Here is a 19,677-nt window from a genome sequence, read left to right on the forward strand (position 1 = left end):
AGGGTCATCAAAGAGAAGTCGCCTATTCTCAGTCCTTGCCCCACAATGGTGGAATGAACTACCCACCCCAGTTAGGACAGCCGAATCACGTCCAATCTTTCGCCGTCGACTAAAGACGCACTTCTTCAACCATTATCTGAATAAAAAAAAATATATCTAACCCTAACTAACCGTACTGTCATGCACTTGTCCTAATAAACTAACCTACACTGTAGCACTCAACACTTTGATGAACATTGTTGCTCAGCTGATAGAGTTGTGCCCTTCCTGATGGCTTGTCGTACAGAACTTGTAAGTCGCTTTGGATAAAAGCGTCAGCTAAATGACTAAATGTAGTTCTGTTGCATTTCCAATTTATTTATTTAAATTATAAATTGATCAGGTATCGATAAGGGAATCGATAAAGAATCGAATCGATAAGCAGAATCGATAATGGAATCGTATCGATAAAATCCTATCAATTCCCATCCCTAACCACATGTCTCCTCTGTCGGTCTTGTGAGGGTGTAGACTACCACATGTCTCCTCTGTCGGTCTGGGGAGGGTGTAGACTAACACATGCCTCCTCTGTCGGTCTGGGGAGGGTGTAGACTAACACATGTCTTCTGTTGGTCTTGTGAGGGTGTAGACTACCACATGTCTCCTCTGTCGGTCTGGGGAGGGTGTAGACTAACACATGCCTCCTCTGTCGGTCTGGGGAGGGTGTAGACTACCACATGTCTTCTGTTGGTCTTGTGAGGGTGTAGACTACCACATGTCTCCTCTGTCGGTCTGGGGAGGGTGTAGACTACCACATGTCTCCTCTGTCTGTCTGGGGAGGGTGTAGACTACCACATGTCTCCTCTGTCTGTCTGGGGAGGGTGTATACTACCACATGCTGCCCTACTGTTGGTCTGGGGAGGGTGTAGACTACCACATGTCTCCTCTGTCGGTCTGGGGAGGGTGTAGACTACCACATGTCTCCTCTGTCTGTCTGGGGAGGGTGTAGACTACCACATGTCTCCTCTGTCGGCCTGGGGAGGGTGTAGACTACCACATGTCTCCTCTGTTGGTCTGGGGAGGGTGTAGACTATCACATGTCTCCTCTGTCGGTCTGGGGAGGGTGTAGACTACCACATGTCTCCTCTGTCGGCCTGGGGAGGGTGTAGACTACCACATGCCTCCTCTGTCGTTCTGGGGAGGGTGTAGACTACCACATGTCTCCTCTGTCGGTCTGGGGAGGGTGTAGACTACCACATGTCTCCTCTGTCTGTCTGGGGAGGGTGTAGACTACCACATGTCTCCTCTGTGGGTCTGGGGAGGGTGTAGACTACCACATGTCTCCTCTGTCGGTCTGGGGAGGGTGTAGACTACCACATGTCTCCTCTGTCGGTCGGGGGAGGGTGTAGACTACCACATGTCTCCTCTGTCTGTCTGGGGAGGGTGTAGACTACCACATGTCTCCTCTGTCGGTCTGGGGAGGGTGTAGACTACCACATGCTGCCCTACTGTTGGTCTGAGGAGGGTGTAGACTACCACATGTCTCCTCTGTCGGTCTGGGGAGGGTGTAGACTACCACATGTCTCCTCTGTCTGTCTGGGGAGGGTGTAGACTACCACATGTCTCCTCTGTCGGCCTGGGGAGGGTGTAGACTACCACATGTCTCCTCTGTTGGTCTGGGGAGGGTGTAGACTATCACATGTCTCCTCTGTCGGTCTGGGGAGGGTGTAGACTACCACATGTCTCCTCTGTCGGCCTGGGGAGGGTGTAGACTACCACATGCCTCCTCTGTCGGTCTGGGGAGGGTGTAGACTACCACATGTCTCCTCTGTCGGTCTGGGGAGGGTGTAGACTACCACATGTCTCCTCTGTCTGTCTGGGGAGGGTGTAGACTACCACATGTCTCCTCTGTGGGTCTGGGGAGGGTGTAGACTACCACATGTCTCCTCTGTCGGTCTGGGGAGGGTGTAGACTACCACATGTCTCCTCTGTCGGTCGGGGGAGGGTGTAGACTACCACATGTCTCCTCTGTCTGTCTGGGGAGGGTGTAGACTACCACAGGTCTCCTCTGTCGGTCTGGGGAGGGTGTAGACTATCACATGTCTCCTCTGTCGGTCTGGGGAGGGTGTAGACTACCACATGCTGCCCTACTGTTGGTCTGAGGAGGGTGTAGACTACCACATGTCTCCTCTGTTGGTCTGGGGAGGGTGTAGACTACCACATGTCTCCTCTGTCGGTCTGGGGAGGGTGTAGACTACCACATGTCTCCTCTGTCTGTCTGGGGAGGGTGTAGACTACCACAGGTCTCCTCTGTCGGTCTGGGGAGGGTGTAGACTATCACATGTCTCCTCTGTCGGTCTGGGGAGGGTGTAGACTACCACATGCTGCCCTACTGTTGGTCTGAGGAGGGTGTAGACTATCACATGTCTCCTCTGTCGGTCTGGGGAGGGTGTAGAACTACCACATGCTGCCCTACTGTTGGTCTGGGGAGGGTGTAGAACTACCACATGTCTCCTCTGTGGGTCTGGGGAGGGTGTAGACTACCACATGTCTCCTCTGTCGGTCTGGGGAGGGTGTAGACTACCACATGTCTCCTCTGTCGGTCTGGGGAGGGTGTAGACTACCACATGTCTCCTCTGTCGGTCTGGGGAGGGTGTAGACTACCACATGTCTCCTCTGTCTGTCTGGGGAGGGTGTAGACTACCACATGTCTCCTCTGTCTGTCTGGGGAGGGTGTACACTACCACATGCTGCCCTACTGTTGGTCTGGGGAGGGTGTAGACTACCACATGCTGCCCTACTGTTGGTCTGGGGAGGGTGTAGACTACCACATGTCTCCTCTGTTGGTCTGGGGAGGGTGTATACTACCACATGCTGCCCTACTGTTGGTCTGGGGAGGGTGTAGACTACCACATGTCTCCTCTGTCTGTCTGGGGAGGGTGTATACTACCACATGCTGCCCTACTGTTGGTCTGGGGAGGGTGTAGACTACCACATGTCTCCTCTGTTGGTCTGGGGAGGGTGTAGACTACCACATGTCTCCTCTGTTGGTCTGGGGAGGGTGTAGACTAACACATGCCTCCTCTGTCGGTCTGGGGAGGGTGTAGACTACCACATGTCTCCTCTGTCGGTCTGGGGAGGGTGTAGACTACCACATGCCTCCTCTGTCTTGTGAGGGTGTAGACTATCACATGCCTCCTCCGTCGGTCTGGGGAGGGTGTAGACTATCACATGTCTCCTCTGTCGGTCTGGGGAGGGTGTAGATTACCACATGTCTCCTACGATACATGTGGAGTCGCCAGCCGCTTCTTTTCAACCCGACAGCGAGGAGTTTCACTGGGGGAACGTAGCGCCTGCGGAGGTTCACGCCATCTCCCCTCACTGCTGAACAGGCGCCCCGACCGACCAGTAGGAGTCGCTGTTTGCAAAGACTAGGACTCATACCCCACCTGCCAACATTTGCCAATTGTGTTAGTAGGGACGACTGACCAAGCCGGAGGTACCGCTGACAGCTGGATTAGAACCCAGAGTCTCTGCGGTGGTAGGCGAGTGCCTAGTCCTCTACGCTACCCAGATCACTGATATTTTGTCGCTGTATCTTGAGTAATATTTGATCCGCAACGTTAGATACCAACGTCTGACAGTTAGAATTTTGTTTTGGTGCACAGGACGTACCGTCATGTTCATGAGGACCCTCATGTTGGGGTGGTCAAACTGCACCGTCACCGCACGTATCCCATCATCCACCACCACCACCGAGCGAGGGAAGAGGAAGAACGCCACCAACGAAGAAGCCAGGAGGCACAAAATGGCCGACATAACCACGTACAGTTTCCTGGAAGAAAGACGACACAGTTCCTCTTTAATGAATGAATGAAACGTTTATTTTTGAACATGTATTCTTTACATTCCTCTAAATAAATCATAATATCAAGCTTTGTCAAACAGAATAATCAGAATGAAAAAGAAATTATAAACAAAAAGTCAAGAGCAATGTAGTTAGTTGACATGTTCAAGAGAGGAGTAGAGGGGGAAGCGTATTGATCCCTACCCCCTTACATTTACATTTTTTCCTCCATAAATTTTACTTGATATAACATAATTTAGTATAATACATTATATAATATACATTTGACTATAGTACAAATTTTTTTTCTAAACGTGAGTCGCTTGACAGCAGTAAATACAATACAACACTACATAACACAATAACATAACTTTGTTTATCCACATTGAGTCATTTCTATATTTCTCTAATGTGTATTTTTTAAGCTGATTTTAAGATTGTGCCACATGTTTACTCATTTTGATGTTTTCAGGTAAGTTATTCCACAGCTTCACTCCACACACGGATGTGCACATGCTGTTCAGCGTAGTGTGCACCATTTAACCCTTTCACTGCCACACGACAGAAGGTTAGCCCTTTACTATCACTAGGGATGGGTACCTTTCACATTTGAACCGGTACCGGTACCTGTGAATCGATACCGGTACCCAACGGTACCTTTTTTCGGTACTTTAGTCTCAAGAAATTTTATTTACCTACCTCAGTCGTGAAAAAATATATCCAAACTTCAAATAACTACAATTTCGACAGTTTTCGGCTTGTCATTGCTCCGACTGCTTTGTTGTTGAATCAAGTCCAATCCTAGGTAAGTGTGTATTGTGCCGCGTGTGAACGTTGACATGAAAAGAAAAAAAGGTAAAAATTAAAAATAAAAAAAAAGTAAAAAATAAAATTTTCTCTCAGTATCTCACTTGAATCGATACTCGGTAGTACCGACGTGTTTCGGTTCGGTACCTCAAAAGTAGTGTTGTCACGATACTGGAATTTCAACTTCGATACGATACCTTGAAAAGTATCGATACTTCGATATTATTTCAATAAAAATAAATAAAAAATTAAACAAATTTAGCTTCAAATTTAGCTTCTCTCTGGTACTATAAGAGAAGATAAATATAACAATTTTAAAACCATTTGTTTATCTTTAGATCACACATTTAAAAATAACTGTTCATCTCACTTCAATCATTTTTATCGCAAATGCAGAACATGGTATTTTCTCAAGCAGACAGATGTAAACACTGTAATCTGTGTTGCATGTACCTGACAAACTGAACTGTTTATATTACAGTTAGTAACAGTTTCGCTTTTATTTAAAGATAACGAGAGAGAGAGAGAGAGAGAGAGAGAGAGAGAGAGAGAGAGAGAGGGGGCGGTAGAGAGAGAGAGGGGGCGGTAGAGAGAGAGAGAGAGAGGTAGCGGTAGATAGAGAGAGAGAGAGAGAGAGAGAGAGAGAGAGAGAGAGAGAGGTAGCGATAGAGAGAGAGAGAGAGGCTATGCTCGGAGCATTTTAGTAACGTTACATTTTCAACAAGATTGCTGCTATTTAAACACTTGATGGAAACGGGGTAACGTTAACCTTATGTCGACTGTAGTATTGTATGACCTCGACATAACGTTTAAACGTTAACGTTACTCCGTTACCATGCAGTAATTATACAAGTAGCCAGCTAAGCTAACGGAGCTAGCAGTAGCTAACGTTAGCTGGTAGCTGTAACGTTACATTTACATTTTACATTTAGTCATTTAGCTGACGCTTTTATCCAAAGCGACTTACAAGTTCTGTACGACAAGCCATCAGGAAGGGCACAACGAATCAGCTGTTGATATTATGCGCCATCAGTAGACAATGTATCATGTATTAAACTAGAGTTAATGGTTTAATGCTTCAGTCACAGTGACGTTAAAAGAGCAGCTGTCACGAACCTCTTTAATTTCTTTATGGAGATCGGCGCTGGCACTGCTCTAACACCGCTTGCAAATATCATTGGGGCATTTGTAGCTTGTCCTTCGTTGTTTACTTGAAACCCGAAGTACCTCCAAACAGCACTTCTGCTGTTTTCTTTATCCACAAGCACAAGTTGCGGAGGCTCTGCATTTACCATCTTCAGCTAAAATGTTTGTTTACTAACTGAAGAAGACGGCTCTCTGTGACTCTGTGAGGGGGAGGGCTGGACTCGGAGGAGCCGGGGGGGCAAGCACGCTGAGCGCTCTGAACAGCGCGTCAACAACTTGCGGTAGAACACTCGCCAGCTGGCCTGGTAACGATACTGCAGAAAGTATCGGTACTTCGGGAAATGAGTATCGAAGCCGTTTTAAATATTCAGTATCGATATGTATCACTATCGATACTTCGATATTTTTGACAACACAAAAGTACCGAATTCGGTACCCATCCCTAACTATCACACAACCGACGGCGATGCTCCATCATTAGCATCATTAGCTCCGCAAATGCGGAGCTAAATGATGCTAATGATGGAGCATCGCCGTCTCGGTTGTGTGATAGTAAAGGGCTAACCGTCTGTCGTGTCACAGTGAAAGGGTTAACCTTCTGTCGTGTGGCAGTGAAAGGGTTACAGTCGGCGCGTGTGTGGTTCACGTCAAGGTAACTGTAGTGTGCGGGTGGGTGGGTGTGCTTTTCAAAGTACAGTCTTTGCAATGCAATAACACAAGAGGACACAAAATCAATCCACATATTACGACAGGTGGATATAAGATAAGATATTCCTTTATTGAGAAAAGCCGGGCATCACAGCAGCATGGGGGGGGGGGGGGGGGGGGGGGTAGGGGAGGTAGGGGGGGTGCGGGTATGGGCAGGGAAATAGTAAAGTTAGATATGAATAGAAAAATGAGGAAAAAATAAACAGTGTAAACAGTACTGCACTTTTTACAGTCTTATTGTTGTCTCACTGTTCTGTCCCGTCTTGCACTTTACTTATAATTATTTATTTACCGTTGTATTGTTCTTAATTGTGAAAAAAAGCATGCACTGTAAACGTCGAATCACGTTCCATTTGTACTGCAATATGGTGAATAAAGTCATCTGAATCGGAGTATAATTAACTCGGAATATAAAAATATGAGAAAAATAAGCACTATAGACAAAGGTGAAGATGGGGGTCTGTCTGCCCCGTCGCAGTGTTTCTCAAATGGGGGTACAGAACATTTTGAAAAGGTGTAAAAAAAAAATATATATATATATATATATATATATATATAATACATTCAATCAAAATCCATATTTTAAAGTTCAATAATCACCTTTCTGAAACATTGACGTGAGCAATGTTGTTTCCAATAGCAGAGAGCGCAATCACGGGGCGCCCTCGTGGCGCATACCATAGTGCCTCGCGCACCTACGCGGCCGACCCGGGTTCGATCCCAGCACCCGACGTTATTTGTCGCATGTCCTCCCCACCTCTCCTCCCGTTCGCCCTCTCCTCTGTCGGTCCTGCGTGACCAAGAAAAGCTGTAAAAATGCTAAAAAACTATAAAAAAAAAAGAGCGAAATCACGTTATCAACGTCAACTAACGTTACGTCGATTGTAACCAAAATTATTTGTACGTCCGCCACTCTGTAAAATTTGACGTCGTTCACTTTGAAGCGTGGAATGAGAGTTTTCAAATTAACGTTAGCAAGCAAAGAAAATGGATAGGTGGTTGAAACGTAGCGGCTGAAACCCGCTAGAAAGAAGGTGAAGAACCAAAGAAAAAGAAAGAGAAACCGGACTCTAAAAAAATATCGTCAGTATCAAGAAGAACACGTTTCTGTGGGCTTCACCTGCACAAGCTCAAATCCTCCCCAGGCGGTGTGTGTTTTTTGCGGGGGGGGAAATTATCCAACAGTTCCATGAAGCCAGCCCACCTCCAACGACACCTCACCACAAAGCATCCATGCTATCGCACCAGCTAATGGGGATCCCTAATCAAATCAAAATGTTGGTAAGCCACCAGAGTTTTTTTTTTAAAAGAAAACGTTCCGACTTCAATTCATCCCAGGAAACGATGAGGAAAAGCCTCCACATCCTCAGCAAAAGCACTCGAGGCATCTTATGCGGTCTCTTTGCTCATCATAGCTAAAGCCAAAAAGCCATTTAGCATAGCTGAAGACTTGCTACTTACCCTGCCGCTGTTGTGCTGGCAGAAACTATGCTGGATTAAAAACTCAGCAGATAAGCTAAAAACTGTGCCTTTGTGTCTAATGACACAGTTTCCCGCAGAGTCGATGCAATGGGTACAGACATTGTTGATCAAGTGGTGGAAAAACTCAAGATCTGCAAATCATTTTCACTCCAGCTTGATGAGTCTACTGACGTGAGTGGACAAGCACAGCTATTTGCTTTTGTGAGATATGTGGATATGGACGATATTTGTGAACGTGTCCTTTTTTGCAAGAGTTTAGGGGGGAATACAACAGGAGGAGAAGACATTTTCAGTGTTGTTGATGCGGTTTTCTCTGCAAACGGCCTTAACTGGAAATCACGCACCAGTGTCTGTACCGACGCGGCTGCGTCGACGACTGGCCGTGTGAAAGGCGCGGATTAGGAAGGAGAATCCCGACGTGCAGTGGACTCACTGTATCACACACAGGGAAGCATTGGCATCCAAGAAAATGAGCCCTGTGTTGCATGCCGCTTTGAATGATGCCGCACGGTCAAGGTAATGAACTACATTAAGTCAAGGCCACTTAATGCGCGACTGTTTCGCAGACTGTGTGAAAACACAGGAATCTGAACACACACAGTTGTTACTACACACAGAGGTGCGCTGGCTCTCCCGAGGGAGACTTCTCAACAGGCTGTTTGAATTACGATCTGAAGTGCACACATCTTTCTGTCGGATCGTGGCTCTCCCCATGCCACCTTGTTCGAGGACACGGACTGGCTTGCAAAGCTAGCATATCTTTCAGATATATTATTCACAAAGCTGAACGAACTTAATGTGTGTCTGCAAGGCAAGGACACTAACATTCAGAACCTGTATGACAAGGTGGGTGGTTTTCTCAAGAAAGCAGAGCTGTGGAAAAGGTCATGTGCAGAGGAGGGGGATCTCGCCTGCTCTCCTGGGGTAGATGCTTTCCTCTCCAATGAGGATGTGGAGAGGGCTCCAGTGAAGTCAATAATAAAGAGGGACATTTGGCCAACTTGACTTCTGATTTTAATTCCTACTTCCCCGACATTGAGAAGAGGTCTGAACAGATGGACTGGGTGAGGAATCCATTTCTCTTGTCTGAAAGCAACAGAAGCGAGCTTCCTTCCAGTCTGCAAGAACATCTCTTGGATGTTTCATGTGACCGTGGTCTACAGATGAAGTTCGTGGGATGTACTCTCACACAGTTTTGGGTGTGTGTGTGTGTGTGTGTGTGTGTGTGTGTGTGTGTGTGTGTGTGTGTGTGTGTGTGTGTGTGTGTGTGTGTGTGTGAAGAAGGAACAGCCAGAGCTCGGAAAGAAGGCCTTGGAACAGCTGCTCCCCTTTGGATCCACCTATCTGTGTGAAACATCATTTTCTGCAATGACCCAGATAAAAACAAATCCCTGCAGTTGCCTCCCTGCCACCCAGAATGACGAAAATCATCAGCGAAGCACAAGCTCATGTGTCTCACTAAATTGTAAGTACATTTACATTTGGTCATTTTGCTGAAGTAAATCTATATTTAGAGTTTTGGGTTTGTCAAGGGGGTACTTGGTTGAACAAATATCTAAGAGGGGGTACAGTAGCCAAAAGAGTTTGAGAACCACTGCCCTATCGGTTATATTATACGTTACAATAAATATAGGCAATAAAGAATTTGAATCGGAGTATATACTATGACAGGGTTCCCACAGACATTGCAAAATTATATTCAAGGACTTTTAAGTACTTTTCCAAGCACTATTTTTCATTTTCAAGGATGTCACTCGAAGGATACAATTCACTTTTAAATGCTGTTTTTTTAACCATCTTCTTGGCCTGCTGGCCAGCTGGAGCATCACACGCCAAGAGATGAGGAAAAGCAGTTGGAGCGCGCGAGACAGCGACTCGTCAGATTTTATGAAAAAATTAATAAATAAAAAAAGAACAATTTGATCATGGATGGACAAAACATTCAATGCGAATGGTTGGTTTGAAGTTCAAGGACTTTTTAAGCACCTTGTTAAAAAATGGGCTGTTTAAGGAATTCCAGGCCTCGATTTTTTGTAAAAGATCAATCACTTTAAGCACTTAACACATTGAGTGCCACGCCCCTTCCGGGAAATTAGGTCTAGAGCGCCACTGCTTTAATCAATGGGAGGACGGGGATATTTGCGAACGCTTAAACTATATCTTAAATTATGGCTATGGGTCTAATACACCCGTCGCTTATCAATGACTTGCTTGCAGTCAACATGTACGAAACGGATTGTTTTTTCATCTGTACATTTCCGTTTTATACCGTTTTGAATACGAGTATAGTTGGAGATTTCTAGAGAGAGACACGATAATAGCCCTTTAGTGGAATACACAAAACACGGTCATTTTTCGGCTGATTTATTAATCGTTTTCAAATAAACGCTAGATTATCAATAGTATATGTGTACATAGTATACTAGTGTATAGTGTACATAGTATACTCTTGCACGAAGAGAAGTGGGGTCTGAAAAATCGCTTCTCCGTACTTTGGTCGGCGCGAACCTCACACACACACACACACACACACACACACACTGTACACACACACACACACACAAGCTCCGATGGCGGAGAAAGGAACATCTGATTACCCCACGATTCGTAACATAAAGCCAAGGCCTTACCTCACATCTGATGTCATGCAAAAAGATTAATCCAATTCCTGATCGCCATTCCAAATATCGATCACGTCCATTGATCCAACGTTATAGTCCAAAACACATATTTCCACGCTGCTCCCAGTCAATGCAATAGTATCCAGTTGCATGCCCGAGAAGTAAAACCTGGACCGGACTTATTTTTTTGATGCACAGTCCCAGCCAATCCAATCCAATGATGTGCAATACCATCCGGGAGACGATAGGCGGCGGTATTTGCCCTTTGCGAGCTCGGACCCATTCCCAATGATAACGTCAGGCTGGATGGATGAAAAATGTATGGATATCGCTAATAAAAGAAATAACGATTAAAAAACCCGACTATACTCGTGATTGGCACTCAAGCGATGGCGAGTTAACCCGACTATCCTCGTGGTTGGCACTGAATGGGTTAAAGGACCTTGTGCAAACCCTGCTATGAGTTAAGAGTAAAAGTATACACAAGGTACTCCAACTTGTATGATATAGGTCATACAATGTACGATGCAGGTTTCGGTGGTTATGAGTCACACCGACGGAGTTGGCGTCTGGGTTCAAGGACAATTACATCACTGTCCTTTCAATGTGTGTGTGTGTGTGTGTGTGTGGTGACTTACGTCCTCTGGGGCTGCAGCCGCTGGTCGCTGTACGGTATCAGAGCCACCAGCTCGTTCACCTGCTCTGTGGGCAGAAAACACTCAAGGTTAGTTCGCACAAAATAAACGAGTTTAGACTCATTTTACAGCTGCATCCCAGGACTCGCCTACAACGGTCTCACTCCGACAGCCTCGGGTGGCTCAGAGTGGACGAGCGAGTAATCCAAATAAAACTCTGCATGGTCCACAGGATAGTCAACAATGTTGTTCCAGACTACCTCAGAAACTACTTCGCCGAGGTCAGTGACCTACATGGTCACGGCACTAGAGGGCGCCCTACAGGTCTGGTCCCAGTAATGTAACCTACATGGTCACGGCACTAGAGGGCGCCCTACAGGTCTGGTCCCAGTAATGTAAAAGATGCATTGGGCAAAACTCCTTCCTGTACTCGGCGGCAGTAGAGAGGAACAGGCCACCAGCAGACATTAAATTAACGAGTCCCTATTCCTCTTTTAAAGGCAAAGTAAAGAGCTGGATCAGGAGAAGCAGAACATGGGTTTAAATATATTTTATTTATCTTAGTTGTTTTTATTTATAGGTAAGGTATTTTATTAGGTTTTGAGGGGTATATTTTTTATTTGTATTAATTGTATCTGATTATTATTTACTGTATTTTATCTCCCTGTGTTTCCCTCCCCCCCTGCGTGGTGGGCACTGGGCACTGGGCACACCCTCACTTTACCCACAGCCTCTGACAAGTGCATCCTGTACTCTTACTCTCTCACACACCTACACACATCCAGGCAGACACTCTTACTCTCATACACCTACACACATCCAGGCAGACACTCTTACTGTCACACACCTACACACATCCAGGCAGACACTCTTACTGTCATACACCTACACACATCCAGGCAGACACTCTTACTCTCATACACCTACACACATCCAGGCAGACACTCTTACTGTCACACACCTACACACATCCAGGCAGACACTCTTACTGTCATACACCTACACACATCCAGGCAGACACTCTTACTCTCATACACCTACACACATCCAGGCAGACACTCTTACTCTCACACACCTACACACATCCAGGCACACACTCTTACTGTCATACACATCCAGGCAGACACTCTTACTCTCACACACCTACACACATCCAGGCAGACACTCTTACTGTCACACACCTACACACATCCAGGCAGACACTCTTACTCTCACACACCTACACACATCCAGGCACACACTCTTACTCTCACACACCTACACACATCCAGGCAGACACTCTTACTCTCACACACCTACACACATCCAGGCAGACACTCTTACTCTCACACACCTACACACATCCAGGCAGACACTCTTACTGTCATACACCTACACACATCCAGGCAGACACTCTTACTGTCACACACCTACACACATCCAGGCAGACACTCTTACTGTCACACACCTACACACATCCAGGCAGACACTCTTACTGTCACACACCTACACACATCCAGGCAGACACTCTTACTCTCATACACCTACACACATCCAGGCAGACACTCTTACTCTCACACACCTACACACATCCAGGCAGACACTCTTACTGTCACACACCTACACACATCCAGGCAGACACTCTTACTCTCACACACCTACACACATCCAGGCACACACTCTTACTGTCATACACCTACACACATCCAGGCAGACACTCTTACTCTCACACACCTACACACATCCAGGCAGACACTCTTACTGTCATACACCTACACACATCCAGGCAGACACTCTTACTCTCACACACCTACACACATCCAGGCAGACACTCTTACTCTCACACACCTACACACATCCAGGCAGACACTCTTACTCTCACACACCTACACACATCCAGGCAGACACTCTTACTGTCATACACCTACACACATCCAGGCACACACTCTTACTGTCATACACCTACACACATCCAGGCAGACACTCTTACTGTCATACACCTACACACATCCAGGCACACACTCTTACTCTCATACACCTACACACATCCAGGCAGACACTCTTACTCTCACACACCTACACACATCCAGGCAGACACTCTTACTCTCACACACCTACACACATCCAGGCAGACACTCTTACTCTCACACACCTACACACATCCAGGCAGACACTCTTACTGTCATACACCTACACACATCCAGGCAGACACTCTTACTCTCATACACCTACACACATCCAGGCAGACACTCTTACTGTCATACACCTACACACATCCAGGCAGACACTCTTACTCTCACACACCTACACACATCCAGGCAGACACTCTTACTCTCACACACCTACACACATCCAGGCAGACACTCTTACTCTCACACACCTACACACATCCAGGCAGACACTCTTACTCTCACACACCTACACACATCCAGGCAGACACTCTTACTCTCACACACATCCAGGCACACACTCTTACTCTCACACACCTACACACATCCAGGCACACACTCACCAGGACACTTTACTCACAGACACCTGAAGGACCTCAATGGAAATAAGCTGTAAGCTTTCTTGCGTTTTTATGATTTATCCTTTTGATAATGGTGGGCCGTATACTTGTATATATGTTTCATTATCAATAAAGATCTCTATCTATCTATGTATTAACCCTTTCACTACCACACGACAAAGGGTTAACCCTTTCACAACCACAGTAGTGTGGCAGTGAAAGGGTTAAACAGACAGTTTGCCATACAATGAAAGGCTTACTTTGCTAGTCCGCCCTTCACACAAAAATCACACAGATCACACAATACTTAACTAGAATGAGCGGCTTAAATACAAGCGATTGCTAAAAAATAAGGAGATCTTAAAAGAAAAAGGTAGAAGATATATACAAGACACGAGTGAGTAACATTATCATTATTGCACGTTCCATTCAGTGTGGGATCAAGTAGTGTTTACAAATATAAATGTATGGAGGCAGCCGTGTTAAAGTGTCTTTAGCGTTCACAGTTCAGGGGAAGGGTGACAGGGAAAATACAAAACAAAACATTGAGTTGAGAGCACACTACAGACGGTTAATCATCTGTAGTGTGGTAGTGAAAAGGTTAATAATAGACTACTCAAAATGTGTTGAAAATTAAAGTCATTCTGACTATAATATGGGCCAGTTTTTTCCCCAAGCAGTATTTTTCATTTTCAAGGATGTCACTCGAAGGATGCAATTCACTTTTAAATGCTGTTTTTTTAAGCATCTTCTTGGCCTGCTGGCCAGCTAGAGCATCACACGCCAAGACAGGAGGAAAAGCAGTTGGAGCGCGCGAGACAGCGACTCGTCAGATTTTATGAAAAAAAGAAAAAGAAAAAAATATTTCTTGATTCAGAACAATTGTATCATGGATGAACAAACCATTCAATGCCAATGGTTGATTTGAATTTCAATGACTTTTTAAGCACCTTGTTAAACAATTGGCTGTTTTCAAGGAATGCCAGGCCTTGACTTTTTTTTGTAAAAAGATAAAAGGACCTTGTGCGAACCCTGCCTAGACTACGTTCATACTGCAAGCCTTAGTGGAACCCTGCCTAGACTACGTTCATACTGCAAGCCTTAGTGGAACCCTGCCTAGACTACGTTCATACTGCAAGCCTTAGTGGAACCCTGCCTAGACTACGTTCATACTGCAAGCCTTAGTGGAACCCTGCCTAGACTACGTTCATACTGCAAGCCTTAGTGGAACCCTGCCTAGACTACGTTCATACTGCAAGCCTTAGTGCTCAATTCAGTTTGTGTGATTGTTTGGCTGTTCACATTATGATTATATTTTCTTTTTATGTGGCCAATATCAGATTCCAGTTAGGGGTGGACAATATGACTATATTAAATAAATATCGGGTACAGTTCATTAACGATACACTTACGTATCGTGGACATCGTGATGTTTTGCACAAACCCTCATCCATACAGTATATAATGTGTGTATTTTTGGCTAAAGTGGATAGAAAACACAGTACTGTGCAAAAGTCTTAGGCACCCAAGAGTTTTTATATACATCTTTTATAAGTCTTAGATGTTAATTAATTTGTGTCTGTATTAGTGTGTCAGTAGACTACTCTTTTAAAAAAAATGTAACTTTATTTAATTATTTTTGAAAGCATCTTCATGGTTTAATGCAGACATATGTTGCAGGGACTATTATAAATAATCATCATATTTGCGTGACCGTATCCATCAAAGGGTTAAATCAAGCATTTTTAAGTGCTTTAGAGGAAATGTCAAAATATTGTGATATATATCGTGCATCGTGCAGAGCCAAAACATATCGTGATATCATTCAGAGGCCGTATCACCCAGCCCTAATCCAGTGTGAACCGGTCACGCTCCTGAACTGATCCCCATGACGATGGACGACGTAAACATGGAGGACACTGAAGTCACAGCTTATAGTTTAATGTATATATACATCAAATGCAGAGGAGGCTCAGGGGGCAGAGCAAATTCAAACAAATCAGACCAGTATCCGATTTAGGACCACATATTATTATGAAAGTGGCCCAAATCAAGATTTGAATGTGATTTGTGTTGTTCACACCGTTGTGAAAATAAAACTGATCCGAGTCACATATCAGCAAAACAAATCTGATTCAGGCCACTTTTCTGCCTGCAGTGTGAACAGAGCCTTAGGTTCCATCACAAGTCACAACAACACATCGACTCCAGGGTGTCTTTTCAGCCATACCAATTTTTGGGGGAAATACTACTTCTGGACTACCAACTACTACAGAACAACGTGAGTAACAAGTCTTTCTACAGCTCAAGTTCAGACCTATCATGTTACTCTATTTCATTAGCACTAAAAGTGAATTTTGTATCAGAATTTGTATCAGAAACTTGAGAATGTCATCTTTCAAAAGAGACCAGGCTCATGCATGTGCTATAAGTATAAAGTATAGTGTTTTGGTTTGGTTTGCAAAAAAAGTATGCAGTCCTTAAAAAACGAAAACTAAAATGACCACTTTTTGGGGGCGATTGTTAAAGAGATTTGCACCACTTCATACCTCATTTGCACCTTGCCTTTAAAACAATTGTTGTACCTCATTGTCTGCATTTTTACTTCATTGTCTGCATTTTGTACCTCATTGTCTGCATTTTTACTTCATTGTCTGCATTTTGTACCTCATTGTCTGCATTTTTACTTCATTGTCCTCGGGTTGTACCCTAGTTTGTATATCGTACTTTTTTACTGTATGAACTTGAAGCACCTTCTCAGGGGGCTCATAGAGAACCAAGCATGTCACTGTACTGTACATGTAGCTGTAGTACCTCATCATGTGACTGTACTGTACATGTAGCTGTAGTACCTCATCATGTGACTGTACTGTACATGTAGCTGTAGTACCTCATCATGTCACTGTACTGTACATGTAGCTGTAGTACCTCATCATGTGACTGTACTGTACATGTAGCGCCTCATCATGTCACTGTACTGTACATGTAGCTGTAGTACCTCATCATGTGACCAGATAAAAACCAGCTGACCTCACCTGAAGGTATGCGCCCGGTGCCCCGGTGCCCTGACCTCCTCACCTGAAGGTATGCGCCCGGTGCCCCGGTGCCCTGACCTCACCTGAAGGTATGCCCCCAGTGCCCTGACCTCCTCACCTGAAGGTATGCCCCCGGTGCCCTGACCTCCTCACCTGAAGGTATGCGCCCGGTGCCCTGGTGCCCTGACCTCACCTGAAGGTATGCCCCCGGTGCCCTGACCTCACCTGAAGGTATGCCCCCGGTGCCCTGACCTCACCTGAAGGTATGCCCCCGGTGCCCTGACCTCACCTGAAGGTATGCCCCCGGTGCCCTGACCTCACCTGAAGGTATGCCCCCGGTGCCCTGGCCTCACCTGAAGGTATGCCCCCGGTGCCCTGGCCTCACCTGAAGGTATGCCCCCGGTGCCCTGGCCTCACCTGAAGGTATGCCCCCGGTGCCCTGACCTCACCTGAAGGTATGCGCCCGGTGCCCTGGCACGTGGGGCAGGTGATGCTGTCCCGGCCCGTGAACTCCACGTAGGGAAACTGGGCGATGTCCTCCCGTCTGTCCAGTCCGTCCAACGAATCGTCGTCGTTGTCGTCGTCGTCGTTGCCGGTGTCCCGGGTCGTCTGCTGGCCGCCGGTCCTCCGGTTGATACCGGGAAAGAGCAGGAGGCTGCTGCCGCCGTGGGACCACCGTACGCCCATGGTGGTGGTGGTGGTGGTGGTGGTTGTGTGAGCTTTGAATGAATGAAAACTTTATTTAACAGATTGTACAGAATGGGTTACAATACAGTACGGCTCAATACACACAATTGTTAAGGGGATGCAGACCAGAGATGCATTGTGTATATTATGTATATTGAACACTTTTTGTTTTGTTTGCACTCTGGAGCAAAACAGAAAGAAGCATTTCATATAAAAGTATTGACAACTAATAAAGAAACTAGAAACAGAGAAAGACTTTCGTCTCGTTTACATCAGGGTCCCCCATTTTCAATTCATCATAACATAATATGACAGACATGACGACATACAGATAGACAGTACTGCTACATCTATAAATTTATGACATACCAGATCTACAAATATACAGTACTGTTTGTGATACAAGAAGAGTCTAAAAAAAAGAGAGTATATACATTTGATGAAGAAACTGATAGGCAGTACTACTGTTACATCCAGACATTTATGACATACCAGATCTACAAATATACAGAACATTATGACATACAAGATATATATACAGTACATTATGACATACCAGATCTCGAGATGATCAAGCCAGCCTGTCCTCCTCCACCACGGCTACATGCATTGGAGCCACTGTTGTCAGGATTAGGAAGGTTTCAGAGATAAATATATAAACACACAAGAAGTCATGCGGTTTGAAAAGGGTTTTGTGGGCTAATTGACTCTCAGGACAGGAGGACAAAAGGGCGACTTGTGTTGTTCGCCAATAACATGCATTCAAGCTGACACATGGTAAACTAGGGAACAGTGTCACTGTGTTGTTGTTGTTGTTAAAGAGTCACTGATTAGCAGCCAACAGGAGCTAACGTCAGCTAGCTAGCCTAGCTTCAAGCTAGCCGGGCTGTTGTTAATCTTAATGACCCCACTCACTCCCAACTTTATTATTATTATACTCAAAAAGGACACCGTTTCCACAACGATTCCACGTCTGTGGCATGAATTCACACCAGGCACAAGTGAGCCGTGTTGTTCAGTAGTGGTTTAATGTGTCATAAATGTCTCAGAGTGTTGATATTATACTCACAGTTGCAGTTTGTTTGGCTCTCTGTCACTCTGGCTGCTGCTGCTGCTTCTTCGCTGGTTTAGCAAAAAGGGAAAGATATCAGTGATTCACTACTACTGCCACCTGCCGGTGATTCACTACTACTGCCAGCTGCTGGTGACTTATGGCTGACACTTGGACACTGACAGAGACACACACATATTGAGAAGATGGGTATACTTAGATTTTTAATATATTTGTATGTTGTATTGAGATGTATTGTTGTACTTTAAGTGAACATATATGCCTTGAAACATGATTGAGTAGATGGGTATGTGTGATTGGTGAACTTAGATATTTTATTATATAATATTTGTATGTGTTATTATTAGGGCTGTAAAAATGAATGCTTTAACTCTGGAGATTAATTTAAATTCTTTAAAGCGTTAATTCTTTTTTAATCTAGATTAATCTATGGAGTGAAAAATGTTCAATATAATATAAGAAAGCGGTCTAGCTGAGTCAATGTTGATGGTTTTGTTGAACATTTGTATTTCACAGGAGAGAAACTGTATTCAAAGAAAGCTATTAAATCTGAATCTAAATATACTTTCTTTGTGTTGATTTTACATTAATTCCATGATTTTACTCAAGTGAATATATGTTACAAGCTTCGGTCTTAAGTAGAAAAATGCTATTTTTAATCTAGATTAATTACAGAAAATTGTGAGATTAGTTAATTATTTTTAATCTATTGACAGCACTAGTTATTATTGTTGGGGTGTATTGTATTGTATTGATTGTATTGTACTGATTCTATTGTATTGTATTGATTTGTGTGGACCCCAGTAATAGTAGCCTATTATGCCTGTGGCAATGGCTAATGGGGATCCGAATAAACTAAACTAAACTAACACACACACACACACACACACACACACACACACACACACACACACACACACACACACACACACACACACACACAATGAAGGGACTCGTCAAGGTGTGTATGGTCTCATATCAAAACATTAACGATTTTATTAAGTCAGGGGAATTCTCCATAACGGCGTGCTTTCATTTTTACATCCATTCCACATGTTCAGTCTTCTTCTTCTCCTTCGTCCGTTCTTCTGTCTGCTGTGTGTTTTCACCGGGTCCAGTTGTCCGTATTGAGTCGTACTGTATTGTATACCCATTCTGCAATCTGTTAAT

The 19,677-nt window shown here is 44.8% G+C and overlaps 1 protein-coding gene across 1 annotated transcript in view; it reads right to left on the bottom strand.

The window, feature by feature from the left end:
- LOC311227586 (transmembrane protein 106C-like) overlaps positions 1-18,553 on the bottom strand; it is a gene marked incomplete at its 3' end in the record, with an annotated part of 19,422 nt that extends 869 nt beyond the window's left edge. Inside the window, exons 1-5 of the mRNA XM_084313306.1 lie at positions 18,505-18,553; positions 17,992-18,053; positions 17,198-17,467; positions 11,229-11,292; positions 3,655-3,814 (exon numbers count right to left, since the gene is read on the bottom strand). Of these exons, the coding sequence (XP_084169432.1) occupies positions 3,655-3,814; positions 11,229-11,292; positions 17,198-17,435 (462 nt within the window). The 5' untranslated portion in view covers positions 17,436-17,467; positions 17,992-18,053; positions 18,505-18,553. The remainder of the gene's footprint in view (positions 1-3,654; positions 3,815-11,228; positions 11,293-17,197; positions 17,468-17,991; positions 18,054-18,504) is intronic.
- Positions 18,554-19,677: the final 1,124 nt, after the last annotated feature.

This window comes from Notolepis coatsorum (genome assembly GCF_963971535.1).
Source record: "Notolepis coatsorum genome assembly, chromosome: 4".
Lineage (NCBI taxonomy): Eukaryota > Metazoa > Chordata > Actinopteri > Aulopiformes > Paralepididae > Notolepis > Notolepis coatsorum.